Below are 23675 nucleotides of genomic sequence, written 5' to 3' on the forward strand. Positions count from 1 at the left end.
ATCAATAGTTTATGCACATCAAAGCTTAACATACCTTCAAAACGTAGAGCGATAAAGATCAATGGAAGGTGAGTCGACGGATTTAAGCACAAGCGATCTTGATACGACCTTCCCCCGAATCTCACCTCCTTCAAGTCTTTTTAATACGATCTCTACGCACCAAACATCTTGAAGACCTTGTAGGTCGTTAGTAGGGCCTATAACCATCAACTCCCCTCCAAAATTCGCCAGTTTACACTCACAATAATTGAGTTTAGGCAAATAGAATTCACCCACCACAGGTCCCCAAACCGTATCATTGGGATCACATACCACTATCGGAAATCCAAAAACACACAGTGGATCCACCCTATGCAGCAAATCCTCAACCACACAACACCCATTGTTGTGCCACATGCATCTCATTATATCCAATTTCCAGGTGGTGCAATGTACCTTGTCTTTGTTCATAAGCCAAACAATTCAGATGTTGACGAAGTTAACTGAAAGGGAGAAGACTAAAGTAGATTTGTGAAAGAAGCTGTTACGTTCCTTGTGGTATTTATAATGAAACCATAATTCAGAAACTTCGTTAAAAGCGATTCTTTTGTCTTAATTCATTTTTTTTTTCTAGCTAAATTGTAATATACTAGATTTTCACCCGCGGTATACCGCGGGGCTATTTAAAAAAAAGTATAATGTAATTTAGTTAGTAAATTAACTATATATTTAACTAATATTTTTTTAATATTTTATATGTATATCCGCTATATATCTATATTATGCTATATATCTATATTATTTAGTGTTCAATTACCAACCATATTTTAGGTTTACTGGTTTAAAATATATGAGGACTTTTTTTTTTTTTTGCATCATGAGAGATTTCATAGAGTCAGTTCACTAAAAAGTGGGTACTTGAAAATATACACTGTTTTTTTTTTTTTTTTTTTGTAGCTAATAGTCTATATTTTTATCATACATATAAATTTAACTGTTAGTGAAGGACAATTTTGCTTTCTCATTTTCAATTCATATATAAATAATTTAACACTTTAGTATATAATTAGTAAATTCTCAAAGACAAAGCAAACTTACATGTAGATCCACTCAAAAAACTCACCATAATTATGAAACCAATATAATTATGTCAGCATAACTACCATAATTATGAAACCAATATAATTACGTCAGCGTAACTACCATAATTATGAAACCAATATAATTACGTCAGCGTAACTAAGTCAATAAAATATATAATGTATCACAGTAGTATTGTATTAGACAAAAAGAGTTATGTTAATTGTTAGCTTATGACAGAGACTGTGACGCCCATCCGTTCAGGTCCGCTCTTCATTTTGAAATATCCCTCCAAAAGCCAGAGGGCTATGGTGGTCAAGCTCACTCTGACTAAAAACAGTGGTATTCTCCAACAATGTGGTGCACCACAAAATTTCTGTTCCAAATCTGTCAATTTTCCAAGAGTAAGACGCACCAGTTAGAATTAGTGAACACATGTAGTCAGCAGGACACCAATGAATGGAGAGACAACATAGTTAATTGAGTTGGTAAAGAATAGTTTTTTTGCTCTTACTCTATAGTTAAATAGAATGACATAAGTCACTATAAGAATACAGAATTAGTAATTTCGTGTTCTAGTACTCTAACATTAATCTCTATGTGGGTTGTAAAATTAGACAATAACCCACCTTTTATATTACCTCTAACTACTAGCTATTACTTATTATAGATGTATCTCTTAGCAGCAGTTTAAGTGTTCGTCAGCTATATAAGAGCTTAAAAGTTCTGAAGCAAGGAATGAATATAGATTATAAACAACAAAAACCACAACGCTTATGACGCTCCGCAAGTAACTCCGAAAGATACCTGCCAAAACAGAAACATGTGCATAGTATCCAAATTAGTAAAGCCTCAACAACAAAGCAAACGTACAGGCAGAACCACGTTCCACCCAAAAAGCTCAGAAAGTCAGGATATAGTCAAGCTTTACTATGAACGCTAGCATATTTTTTCGATTCTGTATTTTTCAATCTCATCAGATCATAAATTCTCTCTTTTTGCACTTGTTTTCCATAATCTAGGTAAGGTGTTGCATGATCTATTATTCACAAAGTATGATTTTTAAAAAATCAAAAGTAGCAAAGAGGAAGAATCAAACCATTACAATCCCGTCTTTGCACTTGATTCCAACAACAATCCTGCCAAAAAAAAAAGAGAAAGAAAGGAAAACACGTTTAAAACCCCTAATGTTGATATGGTGATTTGGCACACATCCTTATCTCATTTCACCATATCGAGAGAGAATCACAAAGTTTTTCTAGTCATAATCTATTGAGATACCAACACAAAGTTTCACAAAAAAAAAAAAAGAGACAGTGAATACACACACATATGTCCACACCCTACAAATTTAGCACAAAAAATGACAAATACATACATAATTCATGTTGTCTAGAGAAATCATCAGTTTATAGAGTAGAGAAATGAATCAAATTATTAACCTCAATCAAAACATAAATTGAGAAACCCCTTCACTATCATCTTGAAGCCCTCGAGTGCTCTGGTAAGTTGTGTTTTCTCTGCTTAACCCATAAAAAAAACTGCAATAAGCCTTTGGAATTGTGATGAAGCCATTTATGTTTTATCTCCATTGTAGATGATAATGATGAATCAGTTTATCAGAAGAGGATATAGCGGCAAGAGAGATAAAAGATATATTGTACCAAAATAAAAGCTCCGTGTGAGATTAGGTAAGATTTTCTAATTTTCATGGATGATGATTTGATTTAGGCAATGTTACTTTCTCGAATTTGTTACGGAATATATGGAGAATATACCATTTAATTTGTTTCTCATTTAACAACTGAACTATGAAAATATTTCCTTATTCATTGTTAATATCGAAGAGTTGTTTTTGATATATACTAATTATCGTTAGCATTGAATTTTTTTTTTTTTGATTTTTGGATATTTAATACAATGGCAATCTTGTAAATAGGTAGCAAATTCAGGATTTATTTGCTAAATGTACTTGCAAAATGTATATATAGATTATTAGTATATCAACATGACTCACAAGCTACTCTGTTATCCCTGCTTAGAAACTCAAGTTTGTGTTTCAAATGACGTACTCAAATGCTTTATATTCTTAATTCTTAAACATATTTGTATTTTTAGGCTATATATTTTTCATGTGCCTTGTAGAAGAAGTTAAATATAAAGGTAGTTTTGTCTTTACAAGGTAAAGAGTGAGGGTAAATTTTTTTATTCTAATTAAGCTCAGGACATTGAATTTCTTCATTGTTACCCCTAAAGACACTAAATCACGTTGTGTTTGCTTCATCTCTAAACCATAATATTGCTCGTATAGTCATATATATGATAGCAGATTAGGTTTCGTTAAATCTGATTGTGATTATTTATAACTGAAGAATGATATCTGTCACAAAACAGAAAAAAACAGAAACTAGTTAAGCCAAAGTTGCATTCCAACAAGTCTCGCGCGTAAGAATCAGTAGAAAGAGAAAGAGTGGCCAACTCTACACAAGGCCTATTCTGTTAAGAGTGATCACATTCTTGCACGAAGGTTAAGAAGGAAGACGAATTACTGTTTAAGGTGTCAGATAAAACAGCTTCTGCACCCCTTTTTGCTTCATATTTTCTCTCATATCAACAAGCTGGTAACTAAAAACAGTAGATGTATTAAAAAGACCCTTCTTCACCTGCAAATCCATGAAAGCCGAATAAGACTTGGGGTTACAGAAAATGAAACTAAAATCAACAAAACAAAAGATACATAAAAAAATATGAATATATAATGTGTATAACTAAAATAATTATGGGTCTCACCATTTATGAATATATTCTTTATTGTGATTATTTCTTTTATACTAATATATTATTTCTTTTCTCTAATATTTGTTTTTATTTTGAGCATCTTTCTATAATAATATTTTTATAATGTATCAGAATATTTTCAAGCATGAGTACTTAGATCGTGTGGTTCTTGTTCTTTTTATTTACTTTTGCTTATTTTAGGTTGTTAGAAAAATCCCACTATTGCTTGGCTTGACTTGCTCTATTCTGATCATATCTTATCTGCTAGCATAACAACCATATCTCTCCCAGCAAGATTTGATAGCATTGTGGCTGTGATGGAGCAAAGGAAGGATCTGACTTCGTTGCCTTTAACAGAGTTAATAGGAACTCTTAAGGCACATGAAAAACGTGTGGAACTCCGAGATGAGACAATTTCGGAAGGCGCGTTTAATGTTAGAACAAAAGGAGGGAATCCTAGTTCTAAACCAGAAGATGGTAAAAAGAGGTGTGTATTTTGTAAGAGAACAAACCACACAGAAGTGGACTGCTGGAGGAAACAGCACGTGGCTGGTCAGCAAAAAGCTTCAAGGAACAAGAAAGAATGTTACAACTGTGGACAAGTTGGACATTTTTCAAGAGAGTGCCGTTCGAAGAAATACGAGCGAGCAGAGATGGGTCTTGAGAATGAAGATGACGAAGTGCACATGCTGTTTAGTGCAAGTGAAGGGTCAGCAATATTTAAGGAAGAAGATGTCTGGTTAGTGGATAGTGGCTGCACAAACCACATGACAGGAGAAGTTAAAAACTTCATGAGGCTAGATAGAAGCATAAAGGTTCCAATCAAAGTTGGAAATGGAGACGTCGTAATGACGGCTGGGAAAGGAGATATCATTATCATGACAAACAAAGGAAGAAGAATGTTGAAGGATGTCTACCTAGTTCCCGGATTGGCAATAAGTTTGCTTAGTGTTTCGCAAATGACATCACGTGGATATCAACTTTTGTTCGAGAAGAAGCAATGCCTAATCTCAGATCCTAAGGGAATGAGGATTATGGAGGTACAAATGGTGCAGAAAAGTTTTCCAATCAAATGGAGCTCTTCTCAGGATAAGGGAAAATGCATAAGCAAAAACAGTATGATTTTCCAAAATGAACAGGTGAGAATGTCAAGGAGAAGGTCAGGTTGCAACAACACTCAACATCACAAGGATTGAAGAACTAAGGAGAAAGCTTGGAGTGGGACCAAAACTCAATTAAGGGGGAGTGTTGATCGTTAATTGAGTTTATGTCTATGTTAAGTTTTATTTAGTTAAGAGTCGTGACCGATTGAGGTGTGATGTTTAGTTATAGAACCACAAGACACAACGATTCACTTGTTGTGTCTGTTTGCTACTTATATAAACATATTGTATTATAGATGTAAAACCACAATTCGAGATTAATAAAAAGTTCTTTCTTTTACTGAGTTTCTTATCAATCAATACAAGATTGTGATATATTCATACTCTGTTTTATTTTTTCTTGCTTTCTTACTCTGTTTGAATCAAAACTCTAACATGGTATCAGAGCCCTACTGATTCAAGGGCCTATTCAAGTAAAAATTCAAGCAGCAAAACAGAGGTGATGGACGGAACATCTCAACAAGTGATTCGCATATTCGATGGAGATAATTATGCTTTCTGGCAAATAAAGATGAAGACCATCTTAAGAACGAGAAAATTATGGGAAGTAGTGGAGACGGGAGTTTCAACTAAGCCGATTGATGGAGATCATTCTCCAGAAGCACTACAATTGAAAAATAAATGGGACGACTCATCATCAAAGGATCTAATGGCACTGCAACTCTTGCAAACTGCCGTCACAGATCAGATATTTCCTCGTATAGCACCAGCAGTCACATCAAAGGATGCTTGGAGTGCATTGAAAACAGAGTTTGAAGAATCTCCACAAGTTCGGTTGATCAATTTGCAATCATTGAGAAGGGAGTATGAAAACTTAAAGATGAACGAAGGAGACAGCATCAAAATTTTCACATAGAAGCTAATTGATTTGGGAAATCAATTGAGGGTTCATGGTGAAGAGAAGACGGACTATCATATTGTCCAGAAAATTCTCATATCTCTCCCAGCAAGATTTGACAGCATTGTGGCCGTGATGGAGCAAACAAAGGATCTGACTTTGTTGCCTGTAACAGAGTTAATCGGAACTCTTAAAGCACATGAAAAACGTGTGGAAGCCCGAGACGAGCAATCAAGAGAAGAAGCATTCTATGGAGAAGCCAAACATCGAAAGAAGGCTGATAAATGGTGTGGCGTTTGCAAACGTAACAATCACAATAAGAGTGATTGTTGGATGAAGTAGAACAACAAAGGTGTTCTTCCGCAACAAGTGGCAAACAACGAGAGAAACTATTTCGTGTGTAACAAACCGGGACATTTAGCAAAGAACTGCAAACTTAGAAAGACCGAGAGAGTGGATCTAAGTATTGAAGAAACAGAAGATGACTCAGAAGATGAAGGTCACATGTTGTTTAGTGCAGTTGAAGAAGAAGTATCATCAAAAGGAAAAGATGAGACATGGTTAGTTGACAGTGGATGCACTAATCATATGACCAAGGAAGTGAAATACTTCATCACTCTTGATAAGAGGATAAAGGTTCCGATCAAAGTGGGGAATGGTCAATGTGTAATGACGGCAGGAAAAGGAAATATCAAAGTGATGACAAGCCAAGGAGAAAAGATCATCAAAGAGATGTTTCTAGTGCCGGGTTTAGCGAGAAATCTATTGAGTGCGTCTCAAATGATATCAAATGGTTATGGAGTCTTATTTGAAGATGATAGATGTGTCATCAACAATCCTCAAGGGAAAAGGATATTGAACATTCAGATGAAGCATAAGAGTTTTCCATTTAGATGGAATAACTCAGACGCAAGTGCCTTACTTGTGAGGGAAGAAGAAGGGTGTTTGAACGTGGTGGATGATGAAGAATTCGAGATCAAAGGCAAAGAAGAAGCTTGCAGCGAGAGAAGCGTGGAGTCAAAGAGGAGCCTTAGAACTGCGAGACAAGTGTGGAGTCAAAGAGAAACTCAATTAAGGAGGAGTGTTGGACATAATTGAGTTTTGTATAACATAAAGTCACATTTGTATAAGTTAGTTTCTACTTAAGAGTCGTGATGTTTAGATTGTGTCGTATTGTCTAAACGTCACAAGTAGAAGAGATGGAACTCTTATTTGCGTCTGTTGTTTTATCTATTTAAACATAGAAACTATGATGTAAACACACAAGTTTTCTCAGTTTATTAATACAACACAAGTTTCTCAAATACTCTGTCTTCTATAAAACAGAACAAGTACGCTTGTTTTGTTCTCTGTGAGAGAGAAGCTGTAGCTTCTAACAAAGCATACCAGATTGTTTCTCTGCTATAGATCTACTCCCAGTTTATTTTCTGTGCATAGGTTTTTTGCAGAAACTTGGGACTGCTTTGTAATAGTTACCGATAATCAGATCACTACAGTGCTAAATAAACGTCGTAGCTATTCCAGATTTCCAGACCATTTCATAGTATTTTTTTTTTGTATGAATGTGAAAATATATTCAAAACAAAAAAGTGCCTCTTTACAATAAATGCGTCCTTGAATCAAATAAATTTTGCAAGTAGCCTACGCGTGTGTAAAAAATAAAACAGAGAAAACAAAAAGTGGAGTCAATGACGAGTTGCAAGCCATAGTTGCAGGCCGTCAGCATACTTGGTCGTGTGTTGCTGCAGTGAGAGGAGCTTGTTGCGGACCAGTCTATCTAGGAACTTGATCAATTGCGCAGAGGTGGTTGACTTATCCCCATGACGACGTCGGTTGCGCTCTAACCAAATGGAGTGAACAGCGGCCTGGAAAACAAGGCGAAGAAGGAAACAGGTTGTGCCTGTGATCATGGTACTTGAAAGGAGAGTCAAAATCTGGGTGAAACAGGTTGAGTAGCGGTGGCGGAAAAGCTGGCGGGTGAGGTCCTCCCAGACCCGAACCGAATACGGGCAAGCAAAGAAAAGATGACCCAGGGTCTCCACTGGCGCTTGGCAAAACACACATGAGGGATTCAAACCACGGTTCCAGGATAGCATGCGTTCCCCCGTAGTAAGCCGGTGTCGTGCAGCAAGCCAAAGCATGAAAGAATACTTTGGAACAGAGTCGGAGAACCAAACACATGGATACCAACCAACTGTTGAAACCACTCGCCGTAGTTGTAACCACGTTTCGGAAGTAGAAAACTGAGGCATGTATGTGCCGTTTGACTGTCGCCACAAAGCAGTGTCTCCTTGAGCATGCTGTTCTCGACTCCTGAGGTTACCAATCTCCAGCTCAATATTGTTTAGCAGAGCAGAGCGGTGATGACGACCACAATGAGACTGAATAACTGACGCAACTGTGGCAGTGGAGGGAATGCCAAGAGCAATGAACCCCCTATCCCCCACTATATAGTAAAAACAGCCAAGAGAGCTCCAAGTATCATACCAAAACGATGTGTGAAGACCATTATGGACGTCCATCATGTGAAAAGGCTTTGCAAGTGGTCTGTACTTGAGTAGTTTCTTCCACATCCAAGAGCCCAAGGTTGTGGATTCCCTGACTGACCAAAAAGAAGAGGAACGCATGAGCTCTCTCTTGATCCAATTAACCCAAAGAGAGTTGGTTGCCGAGATGATCCGCCATATTAATTTGAAACAGCTAACCTTGTTGACCTCAACAATGGACTTCAAACCCAGACCGCCTTCAGACTTAGGCTTACATACATCCTCCCAAGCAACCTTATTTTTCCTCCCATTGAGATCCGGACCAGACCAAAGGAAAGCTGCACAAAGGCGTTCAATCTCATGAACACAAGCACTTGGTAACCTAAACGCCGAAATCCAAAAATTAGTAAGACTCGCAATCACTGAACTGAGCAACTGTAACCGTCCCGCAAAGGATAAAAATCTATGCTTCCAGGAACCAATACGTGCCTTTATTTTCTCTATCAATGGAAGGCAATCATGGATAGTCATGCGCTTTGTTAGCAGTGGTAAACCCAGGTAACGAACAGGGAGAGATCCAGACGCAAAGGGAAACTGAGCCAGGAGCTCTGCACGAGAGGAGTTTGAGACACCAGCCAGGAACAAAGTCGACTTCTCCAGACTAATAGTGAGCCCGGACATTGCCGCAAATTCTCTAAATACCTCAAGAATGCCAGCTAAGGAGGAAGAATGCCCATCTGAGAAGACCATGATGTCATCTGCAAAGCAAAGATGTGTAAGTTGCAGATGCCTACAACGAGGATAATAGCCAAACCGACGATGCACAGCTGCCTGGTCAAGGAGTGAGGACAAGACATTCATGCAAATCACAAAAAGATATGGTGAGAGTGAACAGCCCTGCCGCAAACCTCTCTCACTATTGAAATAGCCCGCCAATTCCCCATTGATTTGGACCGAAAAAGATGTCGTGGACACGCACAAACGAATCCAATGAATGAACTTTTCTGGGAGATTTAACGCTTCCAACACATTAAACAGAAAAGGCCACTGTACAGAATCAAAAACTTTTGAAATGTCAATCTTCATGGCACATCGAGGAGAAATGTCTTCCTGGTGATAATCCTTAACTATTTCTGTTGCAAGAAGCAAGTTCTCCATTAACAACCGATCCTTGATGAAGGCAGATTGGTTTGGAGCAATGAAACCAGGTAAAATGGATTTAAGACGGTTTGCCATAAGCTTCGAGATGATCTTGTACAAGACATTGCAACAGGAAATGGGCCGGTAGTCCTTCATTTCCCGAGCACTACTTGTCTTAGGGATAAGAGCAAGGATCGTGGCATTGAGGCCTTTTGGCAGGAACCCAAAAATGAAAAAAGATTGAATAGCCTTTATGAGATCCGATCCGACAATGGACCAGCAGTTCTTAAAAAACTCTACTGTGTAGTCATCCGGGCCTGGAGACTTGTTCAAAGGCATAGAATAGAGAACCTGTTTCACCTCATCAGCCGTGACAGGCATAGTCAGCTGATTCTGCTCCTGCAGAGAACAGCGGAAAGGAAGTAAAAGCCGCAAGTCATCAACAGTAGTACCAGTAAACTCCAAAGGCTTGTGAGTCAACAGATGGGAGAAAAATCTGATGCCCTCTGCTTTAATACTCTCCATATCAGTAAGACAAGTCCCATGTGGGTCTGTTATCTCATGAATCAAATTCTGTGTGAGCCGTTCTTGCAGAGCATTGTAAAACACTCTATTGTTTTTATCCCCCACATGTAACCAATGCAACTTTGACCGTTGTTTGAGAAAACGTTCCTCCAACCCTGCAACTCTCTCCCATCGAGTATGGGCCAATGATTCAGCAGCAACATCCTGAGGTGAAGGACGAGAAAAAGAGGCAAGATGTTTTGCACAAAGATCCGCATAGGCTTCTGAAGACCATTTCATAGTTGAGTCTCTGCTATTTGCCAGTAATAGAACTCGACACATGATTTGGGTCAGTTTGTTCATTTTTGAAGAAACTGTGAACTGAGCGTTCTAGTGGACCTTCTCAGTCACGCCTTTACTTCCACTAAGTACAAAGGATAGTAAGAACAGGAGCAAAGAGGTTCATCAGAGACTTCTAAACAAGAACAACGTAGCAGATAATCATTGATGTTCTCTCCAATCTCAAAATCTCAGAGCAGAATCTTAGTTAGAAACTATGCTGGTTGTGTGCATGTTTAGTCATAAACTGAACAGAAATTTCCCAATTTCAAGCTATATAAGATACAAAGTTCGTCTTCTTTTCTGGTTGTGTAAACTTAATCATTTGTAGGGATAGCTTATAAATATACTACCGAACCACCATTCACAGTCAGTAAACTTGATAGTTATGGTGATGAAAATTGTAATCTGTCTCATCAATCCATTCACATTCGGTAAACTTGATAGCTACGGTCTACGGATCATCTGTGGCATTTTTGTTCTTTTCGGCTATATATTTTCATGTGTCTTGTATAAAAGGTGATTTTGTCTGTACTATAAGGTGAAGAGAGAAGTAAAAAGAAAGAGAGTAAAAATATGTCTTAAGCTCACTTCGATATTGTAGTTTACCTCATAAAGACAATAGATCAACTAAATCACTTTGTTATGCTTCATCTCTAAACCATAAAGATGCATATAAACAAGTTTCTTTAGAGCCATCGCCGCCGTGTGAAGTCTTCAGCAGCAACGAATTTAACTGAAAGGGAGAAGACTAAACTAGATTTTTTAAAGAAGCTGTTATGTTCCTTGTGTATTTAAACTGAAACCATATTTCAGAAACTTCGTTTAAAGCGATTCTTTTGTATTAATTCACTAGATTTGGACCCGCACATACGTGCGGGATTGATTTCAAAAATTAAGGTGATTTATTAGGTTTACAATATATTACGTATGTGTGGATTTATGTTTGTAAACATATTTTTAACGAACATTATTAATATTTATAATCTAAACTCATATCAGTACAATATTTTATGTGTTTTAGTTAAAAAGAAGGATTAGATCTGTTTTGTTATTAGTAGAAATAACTACAATAAAAATATAAGATAAAAATAGTATGTTTATTTCTAGAAAAAAAAAAACTCGTCCCATCTCATATATGTCATGTTTTTTTTTCTATCTCATAATTACGGTTTTTATAAATTTGAGATTGTATTTTTTAGTCCAACATATAAAAAAATAGGTAAGAGGTTCATATGGAATATATACCCGTATTTTATGTACCTTTTTTTGGGTATTTAAGTTTTACAAAATTAATGAAAATTATCCAAATTTTCTTTATGTTTTTCAAAATTTATCTATTATGTTTTTAAAAATACTTGAATTTCCTGTAAATTTTGTCCCCAAGTAGAACTTTACCTGTCCCAAAATTAATCATTTGCAAAAGAGTACAAAATTTATTGACTTTTTATTCTTATTGAAAATATCATATTTCATAGTATATTTATATATCATATGAATATATGATATCCTTTATTCATTGGTATTTTTATTCATGAAATTTATCCTTATGCATTATCACTGTTACAGTAATTATGGTTTTTAATCTAATTAATGTTTGCTTCAAAAAAATATATTCGAATTATAAGGAAAATTAAGAATATTCGTGTGAATCAAAATTTTATCATTTTGATATATTTGTATTTAAAGACTTATGATATTAACGTAATGATTCAAATTGAAACCCAAACATATTTTTTTGAAATCGCATTATATGGTTCATGAAGGCAAAGATTAGGGGGATTCTTTATTTTTAGTTGGTATGATAATTTCTATATATATGGTAGAATTAAATATGAATTACTTATATTACTTAAATTTATAATTATTTTTCCAAAATTTTATTGAAGATTATATTGATTCCTATCAGTTTGGATAGACAATTGTAGCCATATGTTTTGTTTTGTTTGATAACCTCAATTTAAATAGCACCCAAATTGAATAAAAAAAAACAAAAATGCGAATTTAAAATTCGATTTTTTAAAATATATTAATAACATTTTGATTTTTTATACCAAACATATATATATACACATATATACCTACGTTATATGTGTGGATGGATAAACAAATTTGATATATAATTACATATTATTCGTGATTAAAGTCCCTTAACAATTACTCTTTCATATTTTATCTTTCACACCATATGTAGTAACAACATTTATTATTTTTACCGCCTCCAAACATATAAATACATATAAATATTATTAAATCATGTAGGGCTAAAAACAATTAAAATCATTTTAAAATGAAAAATATCAATTTAAAATATTAGATCTTAAATGAAATATGTTACAAATTTTTCATTACAATTTTTCAAAGTTACTCTAGTCTTGAGATGTTAAACCTAAGAGAAGGAACCATTGCATTATTAATATTTTAGTTCTAAACCTTCATCAGATGGTTAAGTTGGCCATTTCAGAACCTTAAAACACTGCAAAAATTATTATGATTTGGAAATAGATCTAAGAAATCACTCACACTAATATGATTATTATCAATAGGCGACGTGTAACAATATAATCATGAAGTAAAACTATACTGTTATAACTAATGTATATATGTACTAACATTAAAAAACGGTAATTATACAAAAAAAATCATAAGATCAAATCGATTATAAAAACCTTATTGTTTCACATCACCCGTATTTTAACAGTTTTACAGTCTTGACTTTTATATTTCATATGTTCTTGAAGAATTTCAAATCTGAAAGACTAAACGATATTGAAATATAAAAGTTAAGAAACTCAAATCTCAAAATATTGATGCTCAAATTTTTTTTTGTGAATGAATGAAACAAAATACTTCGATGTGTCTTATATAGAGATTAGATTAGCTCAATACAATCTATTTTAATATACTAACAAAAAAGAAAATCATAATGTAAAATCCATTTTAAACTGTTCGATTTTGTAACAATATAATCATGAAGTAAAACTATACTATTATAACTAATGTATATATGTACTAACATTAAAAATGGTAATTATACAAAAAAAAATCATAAGATAAAATCGATTATAAGAACTTGATTGTTTCACAGCACCCATATTTTAGAAGTTTTATAGTCTTGACTTTTATATTTCACATGTTCTTGAAGAGTTTCAAATCTGAAAGACTAAAAGATATTGAAATATAAAAGTTAAGAAACTCAAAATTCAAAATATTGATGCTCAAATTTTTTTTTTTTGTGAATGAATGAAACAAAATATTTCGATATGTCTTATATAGAGATTAGATTAGCTCAATACAATCTATTTTAATATACTAATAAAAAGGAAAATCATAATGTAAAATCAATTTTAAACTGTTCGATTTTGTAACATAAAATCGATAATCAATGTTTCCGGAAATATCTCAAAATAAATAACCAAATGAAATATGTTTACATATATAAAATTTTGAATTTATAATTTTATACCCGTTTTTATAATTAGCTAAGATAACTACATAATTTGGTAAGTAGCTTAAATTTCGTATATATGATAACCTAAATTTTTCAAACTAAATCAAGAAAAGATATGAAACATGTAGACTTTTGTATCACATTAATTTCCTAAATAAAAACAATTTTCCTAAATTACTGAAATTATATGTGGTCGTATTTAACTTGCTAATTAACAACCATTTGAGGTTAATTAGATACAGTAAAACCTCTATAAATTAAAAAAGTCGGTGTTGTACCCACGATCTGCCATCTCGGGCAATAGGCAAGAGGGCCTAGGCCGGGCTAGTCTACTGGGCCAAGAGCGAATTAGTGATCGGCCCATCAGGCCCGGAGAAAGGAAGAGAGCGCGGAGATGTTTCGTGCTGGTCAGTTCGCAGCTCGGTCCATGTCAAAGATTCCCGCATTCAAGAGGATTAATTAGTCCGCGCAAATCGCGTCCTATTAATGGCGCATTAATTTAGTAATAAATTGGTCGGTATAAATATGTAAGGGGGGGGGGGGGGGGTCAGTTTGAAGGGATCGAATATTTTTTCCAGCAATAGCAATACAAGTTCAAATTCTCAAATTCTCTCAATTCAGTTCGGAACTGTTTTACGGCGATAAGCTCCTCCACAATTTAAATCACTTCGGAAGGAGAAGCTCATTCTCAGTTCTCACATTTGGCGCTAGAAGGAGGGGAGTTATCGCCTGACTCTCGTTAGTTCCGATTTCTTACACAAATACACTCCACGCAACCACCACTATGGCAACCAGCTCTCCCAATCAGGCATCTTTGGAGGTGATCCAGAAGCTCCTGCAGGACTTGTCTGAAAAGTCCGACCGTCAGCAAGCCGCCTCCGCCGCTCTTACTGAACGATTCGACACCTTGGAGGGTCAGATCTCCGCTCGTCTGGAGGAAGTTACGACGTCCGTAGCAGACCTCTCAGCCTCCCACCGCGCGTACGCCGATCGGGTCGATCTCCTGTCCTCTGACCAAAACCCACGTCGACGTGCTTTGGATTTCTTCGGTGTGACTCCACCTTCCACCTCGCAGGTGGCAGCAACAGATGTCACTCCGGGAGATTCGTTCCCACCTCAAACCAATACGCAAACAGCACCACCGCTGGTTGGCGGTAGCCACACTCCGGTTCAGCCCGGCGTCGTCCGATCTTCCGAGGTCCCAGTCCGTCTTCCTCTCCCTGTGGATGGAAATATTTCTACTTCGGGGTATGCTACCAATCCCGAGATCTTCCGCATGCAGAGCGAAATCCGAGATATGCGGTCTGTGATGCACAGTGCAACCACTTCAGCTCCAGACATCTTTCGAGTGATCGAGGAGTCAAGGCGAACTCCTTTTTCCGATCAAATAGCCCGAGTTCGCATCAAAGATACGGGCAAAATTAAGTTCTCGAGCTACGAAGGAAAAGGAGATCCGACCAATCATCTTAAGACGTTCTTGCTGACAGCTAGCCGGGTGGACCTCGAGCCCCACGAAGCAGACGCTGGGTACTGCAAGCTGTTCGCAGAAACGTTTAGTGGACCGATACTGCTTTGGTTCGCATCTTTAGCAGCTGGCTCCATTTCAAACTTTACCGAGCTGTCGACCTCGTTCGTCAAGCAGTATTCTAGCCTAATCGAAACTGCGGTGACGGACGATCAGCTTTGGAACTTAAGCCAAAAGGCTGGAGAGTCTCTCCGGTCTTACATAACAAAGTTCAAGGAGATCCAGGTCAAGATTCCCGGACTCTCGGACTCCACAGCCCTGGCCGCGCTCAAGAACGGCCTCTGGCATGAATCTCGCTTCCGCGAAGAGCTGTCCGTAAATCGGTTCCCAACCATTCAGGACGCACTACACCGGGCTTCGAACTGGATAGTCGCGGAGGAAGACAAACTCGCCGCTGCACAAAAACAAAACGCTCCGCCTGCAGGAAAACCACGGTTCGAACCGCCCGCCAAAAAGCATGTCTCAGCTTGATCCCGATAAGGGTACGTAGGCAGCCCACTTCGGGTCCAGCTATCCATATTAAAAAAACTTAAATTTTTCTTAAACTTTTTTGTTAATAATGGTATACCAAAAAAGCAAAAAAAAAAAAAAAAAAAAAAAAAAAAAAACAAAAAACCGAAGTCTGACTTCGTATCTATCATTTAAAGCCGAGGTTTAACCTCGCAAACCTAAACCGAAGTACTCACTTCGTACTCAGCTTTACTTTAAAAGCTTATTGTTGCGAAAACTCTAAACCGAAGTTCTCGCTTCGTATTCCGCTTTAAAATCAAAGCTTAGTTTCGCAAAATTCTTATCTAGCCGAAGCCTGACTTCGCATCTAAAGCCGAGGTCCAACTTCGCGATCTTAAACCGAAGTTCTTACTTCCTATTCAGCTTTACTTTAAAGCTCAATGTTGCGAAAACACTAAACCGAAGTCTTCGCTTCGTCCCCCGCTTTGCTTAAAGTCAAAGCTTAGTTTCGCAAAATTCTTATCTAAACCGAAGTATTCACTTCGTACTCAGCTTTACCGATAAAAGTTGGGATGTCATTTTTTCGAACTATTTAACCGAAGTTCTCACTTCGCGTTCATTTCTGCTCGAACCATCTTTTCAAACAAAAGGCTTTGGAAATTTAGTTCGCATTGTGGAAATTAAACAAAAAATGGCACAAAAAGAAAATAGTTCATACGGAGTGGTCACCACGACCAAATCTAAAAATAAATACTACAAAAAGGGGGGGCAACTCATGCCAAAACAACCCCAGAATAGGAACTATTGATTCGGAGGGACAGGTTCAGACGCCGCTTCGGAGAGGGCCAAGCCCATCTCCACAAGTTCCCCCTCCGACCTGGTGGTCGCCAGATAGTCATCCATCCCCTGATTCGAGAGTTGCCCGAGGTTAGTACCGGACTCGTCGATTGTGACGCTAAGAGGGTGCTCGTTGCATAAGAGATCGGGCGTATCCGCCAAGAAGGATGAGAATGCAGCAAGGTCGAGTTCACGGGGAGTTACCTTTGAAACCTTTTCATCGGCCTCCTCCTCGTCAGTTTTCAGGAGTCCGAGCTCGGCCTCCATATCTTGGATCTCGCCCCTAGAGATCTCCTCGACCAGCATCCGGTTAGCCCTGATCTCAGCAGCCCGGATCTGAAGCGGGGCTAGCTTCTCCCTCTCTTCGAAGGTGACCTTCACCTCCTCGACCAGAGGACGGAGAGTTCGCCTCATTGCCTGTCTCTCCTCCCTTCGCACCCTCTCGATCTCGCAGCTGTTGCCAGCTTCGAGTAGCTGATTGCGAAGCTCGATCTCGTGCAACCTGTTCTTGGCTGCTTTCGCATCTTCCGTTGCTTCGAAGTAAAGGTCCCCTGCCTTCTTCAGTTTGCCTCGGAGGTCCTCGTTGGCAACCGCAAGGTCGATCACCTCTATTTCAGCCTTCTTCATCCGAGCTCGGATTTGTTCGGCCTTCGCTACGGTGCTAGCATTCTCAGCCTCCAGCCTTGCATACTCTTTTACCTGGGCCTCCAGATCGGCGACCCTCTCTTGAAGAAGGTTCACCTCGGAAGAGGATGGGGAAACAAACAGCTGGTCCTCGTAACACGCCACCTAGTGGGCCCCAAGTCTTGTTCGGGAAAGTAAATCTCATCATTACCACGATCAAATCGTGGAGATATGGGGAATATTCAGCTCCCGAAATTGATCGCTTGAAGGATAAAAGTCCCCCGAACTGTTCAGCTCGGGAGACTTGGGGGGCAACTGTTGTACCCACGATCTGCCATCTCGGGCAATAGGCAAGAGGACCTAGGCCGGGCTAGTCTACTGGGCCAAGAGCGAATTAGTGATCGGCCCATCAGGCCCGGAGAAAGGAAGAGAGCGCGGAGATGTTTCGTGCTGGTCAGTTCGCAGCTCGGTCCAGGTCAAAGATTCCCGCATTCAAGAGGATTAATTAGTCCGCGCAAATCGCGTCCTATTAATGGCGCATTAATTTAGTAATAAATTGGTCGGTATAAATATGTAAGGGGGGGGTCAGTTTGAAGGGATCGAATATTTTTTCCAGCAATAGCAATACAAGTTCAAATTCTCAAATTCTCTCAATTCAGTTCGGAACTGTTTTACGGCGATAAGCTCCTCCACAATTTAAATCACTTCGGAAGGAGAAGCTCATTCTCAGTTCTCACAGTCGGGACCATGAAATTTTATTAATTTATAGAGGTTTTAATTTATCGATAAATTAATAATTATTAATTTATAGAGAGACTTTCCTAATTTGGTAAAAAATATTAAAAATAAGATTTAATCTTTATAACTAATATTTTTATAAAATCAATTACAATGAAAATAACAATTATCATGTTTTGAAGATAGCACTCAAAGATTTTTATATATTAAAAATATTAAAAATGAACTCTAATAAAAATTAATTTGTAAATATATATATATATATATAGATACTTTTATATAACTATTAATTTATATTATTGATGGGACTATATATTTACAAAGGAGTTTCAAAAAAATTATTATTTTATTATATTATCGAATAGTGTCCAAAATTACACTAGTCCCAACTTGGGACCGGAGAAATTTATTAATTTATAGAGATTATTAATTTACCGAGTATTAATTTATAGAGGTTCAACTGTATTTGATTTGATATCATTATTTAAGGTAATATTCGAGATTTCAACTTAATAATTTATTTTTAATTAGAATTTAAATATGGATAGTTTTCTATATTAAATTATCTGTTATTTAAACTGTGTGATTAATGTTCCATAATATTAGATATGGAAGTTACTAATTATCACCGATACTGATTTGTTTTCACTTCCCTAAAATATATATTTTTTTGTTTGATTTTTATTGTGTATAATTGTGGTCGATTATGTTTGGATGCAAGACTTTTTATTCTTGATCCGTTTTGTAAAACATGATTCGAATTAATAAAACCTGAGTCACAAACGGATCATCTTGTTTTCACATTAAAAATTACTTTAATGTCCTTCTCCTATTGTATGCTTTTTAATTTATTCAAGGTTATTTTATGTCATATATTATCAAGTTTCATTTTGCCTTGTAAATAATGCTTTAAATAATGCTTCTCTTTTAATAGTATAGATTTTTCTTTTTACTTTTTAGGTAAATTGTAATATATTTCTAATTTTTATAATAGGTTTTTTCTTAAGTCTCAAAAACAAATCACCTCTTTTATGATGTGTCAAACGTCTCTCAACGTGACTCACAAGCTACTCTGTCCTCCCTACTTAGAAAACTCAAGTTTGTGTTTCAAATGGCGTACTCAAATGCTTTGTATTCTGAATTCTTAAACATATTTGTAATCTTAGGCTATATATTTTTCATGTGCCTTGTAGAAAAAGTTAAAAGGTAGTTTTGTCTTTACAAGGTCAAGAGTGAGGGCAATTTTTTTTATTCTAATTAAGCTCAGAACTTTGAATTTCTTCATTGTAGTTAGTTCCCCCTAAAGACCCTAATTCTTTGTGTTTGCTTCATCTCTAAACCATAATTTCATAATATTGTTCATATAGTCATATATATATCTGATTGTGATTACTTATTACTGAAGAATGATATATGTCACAAAACAGAAAAAAACAGAAACTAGTTAAGCCAAAGTTGCATTCCAACAAGTCTCGCGCGTAAGAATCAGTAGAAAGAGAAAGAGTGGCCAACTCTACACAAGGCCTATTCTGTTAAGAATGATCACATTCTTGCACGAAGGTTAAGAAGGAAGACGAATTACTCTTTAAGGTGTCAGATAAAACAGCTTCTGCACCCCTTTTTGCTTCATATCAACAAGCTGGTAATAAAAGACCCTTCTTCATCTGCAAATCCATGAAAGCCGAAGAAGACTTGGGGCTACAGAAAATGTCATAATATCATTGTCAACATAGTCCATGCACATCAAAAGAGAAACCTACCTTCAACTGCAAGAAACCATCCCATAGATCATCAAACCGTAACAGAGCAAGAAAGATCAATAGAAGGCGAGGTCCCGGAGATAAGCACAATCTCCTTTGAATCGACTGTCCCCCAAATCTCACCTCCTTCACGTCTTTCTAACGTGATCTCTATGCACCAAGTATCATTATAGATGGTGTTTGAAGTGGCCAAAACCATCAGCTTCCCACCCACATTCGCCATTTGACACACAGAGTATCTGAGGTAAGGCAAGCCATCGTCTAAACCCTTCACAGGATTCCAAACCATTTCAACTGGATCAAATACCACTATTGGATGTTTAAGAACACACAGTACATCAAAGCTATACAGGAGATCCTCAATCACACAACACGGTTGGCGCCAAAAATCCATCAACGTAGATGATTCAAGTCCCAAAGACTGCCATGTACCTTGTCTTGGTTCGTAGACCAAAGCACAGAGAGCATCCAAAATGTAAATCCTATCCTGCATCACCACAGATGTCACAAACCCTCCTCCCGGCATATTAGAGTTGTAGTGGGATGGATCAGGCACAGTACTCCAAACCCCGTTATCAACATCGAACACTTCGATCCAACCATCATATGCATGAGGCCTCTCGCAACCTCCGATGACATAAATCTTTCTGTCAATGACTCCGGCGGCTGCACGGTAGCGAGCCCTGTGCATACTTGGGAGATTGTCCCACGCGTGGAATCTACAGTCGAGGACAAACACAGTCGATACAGGGTGATTAAACCCGTTCAAACCACCGATCACATACATATTGTATCCGAATGTGACCACAGAAGATCCAGGATACATAGGAGGAAATGTAGGGACCTCGCGCAAGCTTTCTGAGATGTTTAAGTTGAGAATGTGCCATCTCGAGAAACGTTCGTAACTATATGGGAATCCGATCAAGGCATAAAGAACCGGTTCGGTGAGGCCGAGTTGCAAGCGCCTTATGTAGAGTTCCGGCGAAGAGATGACTCGAAAGAAGGCTCTGGAGATGAGAGATAGCTTCGGGTACTGACATCTCGGTACGAGTGCGACGATTCTTGCGATGAGTAACTCTGGGATTTGTCGAGGAGGAATCGTCGGAGCAAGATTCTCTACTTCTTCTTGAGGAGGAATCGCCGGAGCAAGATTCTCTACTTCTTCTTGATCTTCTTCGCTCGGGTTCGTGTGGAGTTCTTCTCTTGGATCGCCACCGCCATCGTTGAGTTCTTCGTCGGAAAATTGAAAGATCGGATCCATCGCCACCGTGTGTGAGATGGTTTCAGCAGCAACAAATTTATAAGATAGAAAAGACTTTGAATTATAAGAATAACTCTCTTATATTATTATTTTTTAGAAAATCTCCTCTCAAAACTAAACAATGAATTGCACTCTTTTCTTATATCTTGATCACACCTCAATCAATGATATATATAGTGCTTTATTCTCCTATTTCTATTAAGACTAGATAACTCCTAATCCTAGTAGATTTATGCTAAGCCCCTCTTGACCTTATCACTCCTTTGTAAGATATCTTGGGCCTTAAGACTTGAAGTTTATCCAACATTTTCCCCCCTAAACTTCAAGTCATCCTTCTTCACTTCATGAACTCCTATCAAGCTTCTCATCTCTGCAAACTTCACTCTAGCCAATGCCTTAGTGAGGATGTCAGCCTTCTGTTCCACCCCTGGTATGTGTTCCACACGAATGAGCTCCCTCTCAATGCATTCTCGTACAAAGTAGTATCTTTTATGTATGTGTTTGCTTTTTCCATGAAACATTGGGTTCTTTGCAAGCGCAATTGCAGACTTATTGTCAACATACATCATGATTTGAGCTTCCTTCTTCCCTGTAACCTCACTCAACAAATCCTGCAACCACAATGCTTGTTTAGCTCCTTCTGTTACCGCCATGAAATCGGCCTCACATGAAAACATAGCAACCGTGTCTTGCTTCCTTGTACACCATGTGATCGGAGTCTCACCGAAGAGAAATAAATGCCCTGTAGTACTTCTCCCATCGTCTTGATCGATGTTGTGACTGCTATCACTAAAACCAACAATCTCCTTTCTGCCTCCACGCTTATACTTGAGACCGTAAGATGTTGTTCATCTGAGATATCGCAGGATCTGCTTGATGATTTCTCCATGAGACTTCCTTGGGATCTGCATGTACCTGCTTACAACACTTACCGCAAAGGACAGGTCAGGTCGAGTGTGCAAAAGATATCTCAAACAGCCAACATTCCTTCTAAACTGAGTAGGATTTATCTCTGTTTCATCAAGAGACTTGGAGACCTGCAACCCAAACTCCATTGGAATCACGTTTGAGTTGCAGCTTTGAAGCCCTGCTTCTCTTAAAATCCTCTATGCATAACCTTCTTGTTGATAGTTATACCATCAATCCCTTGATGCACTTCTATGCCAAGATAGTAAGTGAGTCTACCGAGATCAGACATCTCGAATTTTGATGACATCTCTTTCTTGAACTCCTTAATTACTCTAAGGTTGTTCCCTGTGATAAACAAATCGTCCACATAAACTGCAACGATTAGTAGCTCACCTCCTTTCTCCTTACGATACACTGCAGTCTCTTTCAAACATCTCTTGAAACTCAATTCTTTCAGAATTTGATCCAACTTAGTGTTCCAGGCTCGTGGAGCTTGCCTTAGACCGTATAGAGCTTTTGTCAACTTGTAAACTCTATGTTCTTCCCCCTTGATCTCAAATCCTTCGGGTTGATCAACATAAACGTCTTCTTTCAGCTCACCGTGTAAGAAAGCCATTTTTATGTCTAAGTGATGGATCTCCCACCCATCCGATGCAGCCATTCCTATCAACATCCTTATAGTCTCCATACGAGCTACATGGGCGAAGGCTTCTTCATAATCAACTCCACTCTCTTGCATGTAGCCTTTAGCAACGAGCCTAGCCTTGTGTTTGTTTACTGTCCCGTCTGCATTCCTCTTGACCTTGAAAACCCATTTGAGACCAATTACTTTCACACCATGCGGTCTATCAACAAGAAACCAAGTCTTGTTTTTGTTGATAGAGTCCATCTCATCCTTGCAAGCTAATCTCCACACTTGCATTCCTCTTGCTTCCTCATAGAACCGTGGCTCATCGTTGATCATCAAAAGCATTATCTCACTCTCGATCGATGCTAGTAACACATAATCCTCAAAACGCTTTGGTTTCTTAACTTGCCTTTCTGATCGTCTTATGATCGGTTCTTGAACAACAACACTCTCATTGTTGTCACTGCTTTCTCGAGACACGTCATTATCAGATTCTGCTATATCCTTATCTTGCTCTGTAGAGTTCGATGATACTGGACCACTACCAACATCTTCTATCTCACCCCAACGCATATGAAACATCCCAGGCTCTCTGTTTTGACTGTCCTCTGTTCTGCTCCAACTCCACTTGTTGTTTTCATTGAAAACTACATCCATGCTGACCACAATTCTCCTTGTAGACGGATTGAACAGTCGATAAGCCTTAGAACCAGGCTCGATTTCAAGATGTACTAACGACTGTGATCGATCGTCCAACTTCTTGAGACCTGCAGTATCAGCTTTTGCATAGGCTAAGCACCCGAAACACTACAACAAATATGTACATTGTTAGCACGAGGGAAACGCTATAATATGTAATTCATAGCTCTTTTACAAACGCTATGTTAGGCCACTGTTATTGTAGGTACCTCACATATGATAGCGCATAATTCGTATGCTATGGTATAGTATTATACCATAGCAGTACAAAAATGCTATGTTATCCCGCTTTTCAAATTTTTAAAGATAATGTTATAAGTCATTATACACGCTATGTTAGGTGATTCTACCATAACGTTAGTTAAACGGTTTAATTCAGTTTTCGTAAGCAATATCTTTATGCTATAATATATTCTGTTATAGCAGGATTCTAGATGCGATTATAAGTGTTTTGAGAACACTGTTTTCGTGTTATTTTGAAAGTGA

The 23675-nt window shown here is 37.7% G+C and overlaps 1 protein-coding gene, 1 long non-coding RNA gene and 3 pseudogenes across 2 annotated transcripts; 2 read left to right on the top strand and 3 right to left on the bottom strand.

Annotated features, from left to right (window-relative positions):
- Window positions 1–36: 36 nt before the first annotated feature.
- Window positions 37–405, bottom strand: LOC147943686 (F-box/LRR-repeat/kelch-repeat protein At2g29770 pseudogene; annotated as a pseudogene).
- A 714-nt stretch (window positions 406–1119) lies between these two features.
- LOC104786717 (uncharacterized) lies at window positions 1120–2763 on the bottom strand. Its single transcript, XR_767634.3, has 3 exons — window positions 2502–2763; window positions 2159–2198; window positions 1120–1866 (listed from the first exon to the last, which is right to left on the bottom strand). It is a non-coding gene; the product is annotated as an uncharacterized LOC104786717 (long non-coding RNA).
- Window positions 2764–4154: 1391 nt separating this feature from the next.
- On the top strand, window positions 4155–5033 carry LOC147943687 (uncharacterized). Its single transcript, XM_087512320.1, has one exon. It carries the CDS (start codon window positions 4155–4157, stop codon window positions 5031–5033), a length of 879 nt encoding a protein of 292 aa, XP_087368446.1.
- A 384-nt stretch (window positions 5034–5417) lies between these two features.
- On the top strand, window positions 5418–7142 carry LOC147943688 (uncharacterized; annotated as a pseudogene).
- Window positions 7143–19306: 12164 nt separating this feature from the next.
- LOC104789211 (putative F-box/kelch-repeat protein At2g29780 pseudogene) lies at window positions 19307–20953 on the bottom strand (annotated as a pseudogene).
- Between the last annotated feature and the right edge of the window lie 2722 nt (window positions 20954–23675).

Source organism: Camelina sativa, chromosome 5, assembly GCF_030686135.1.
Source record: "Camelina sativa cultivar CO46 ecotype springtype chromosome 5, ASM3068613v1".
NCBI lineage: Eukaryota > Viridiplantae > Streptophyta > Magnoliopsida > Brassicales > Brassicaceae > Camelina > Camelina sativa.

Coding starts and splice junctions, on each gene's coding strand:
- LOC147943687 (XM_087512320.1), top strand. CDS start 4,155: ATGGAGCAAAGGAAGGATCTGACTTCGTTGCCTTTAACAGAGTTAATA.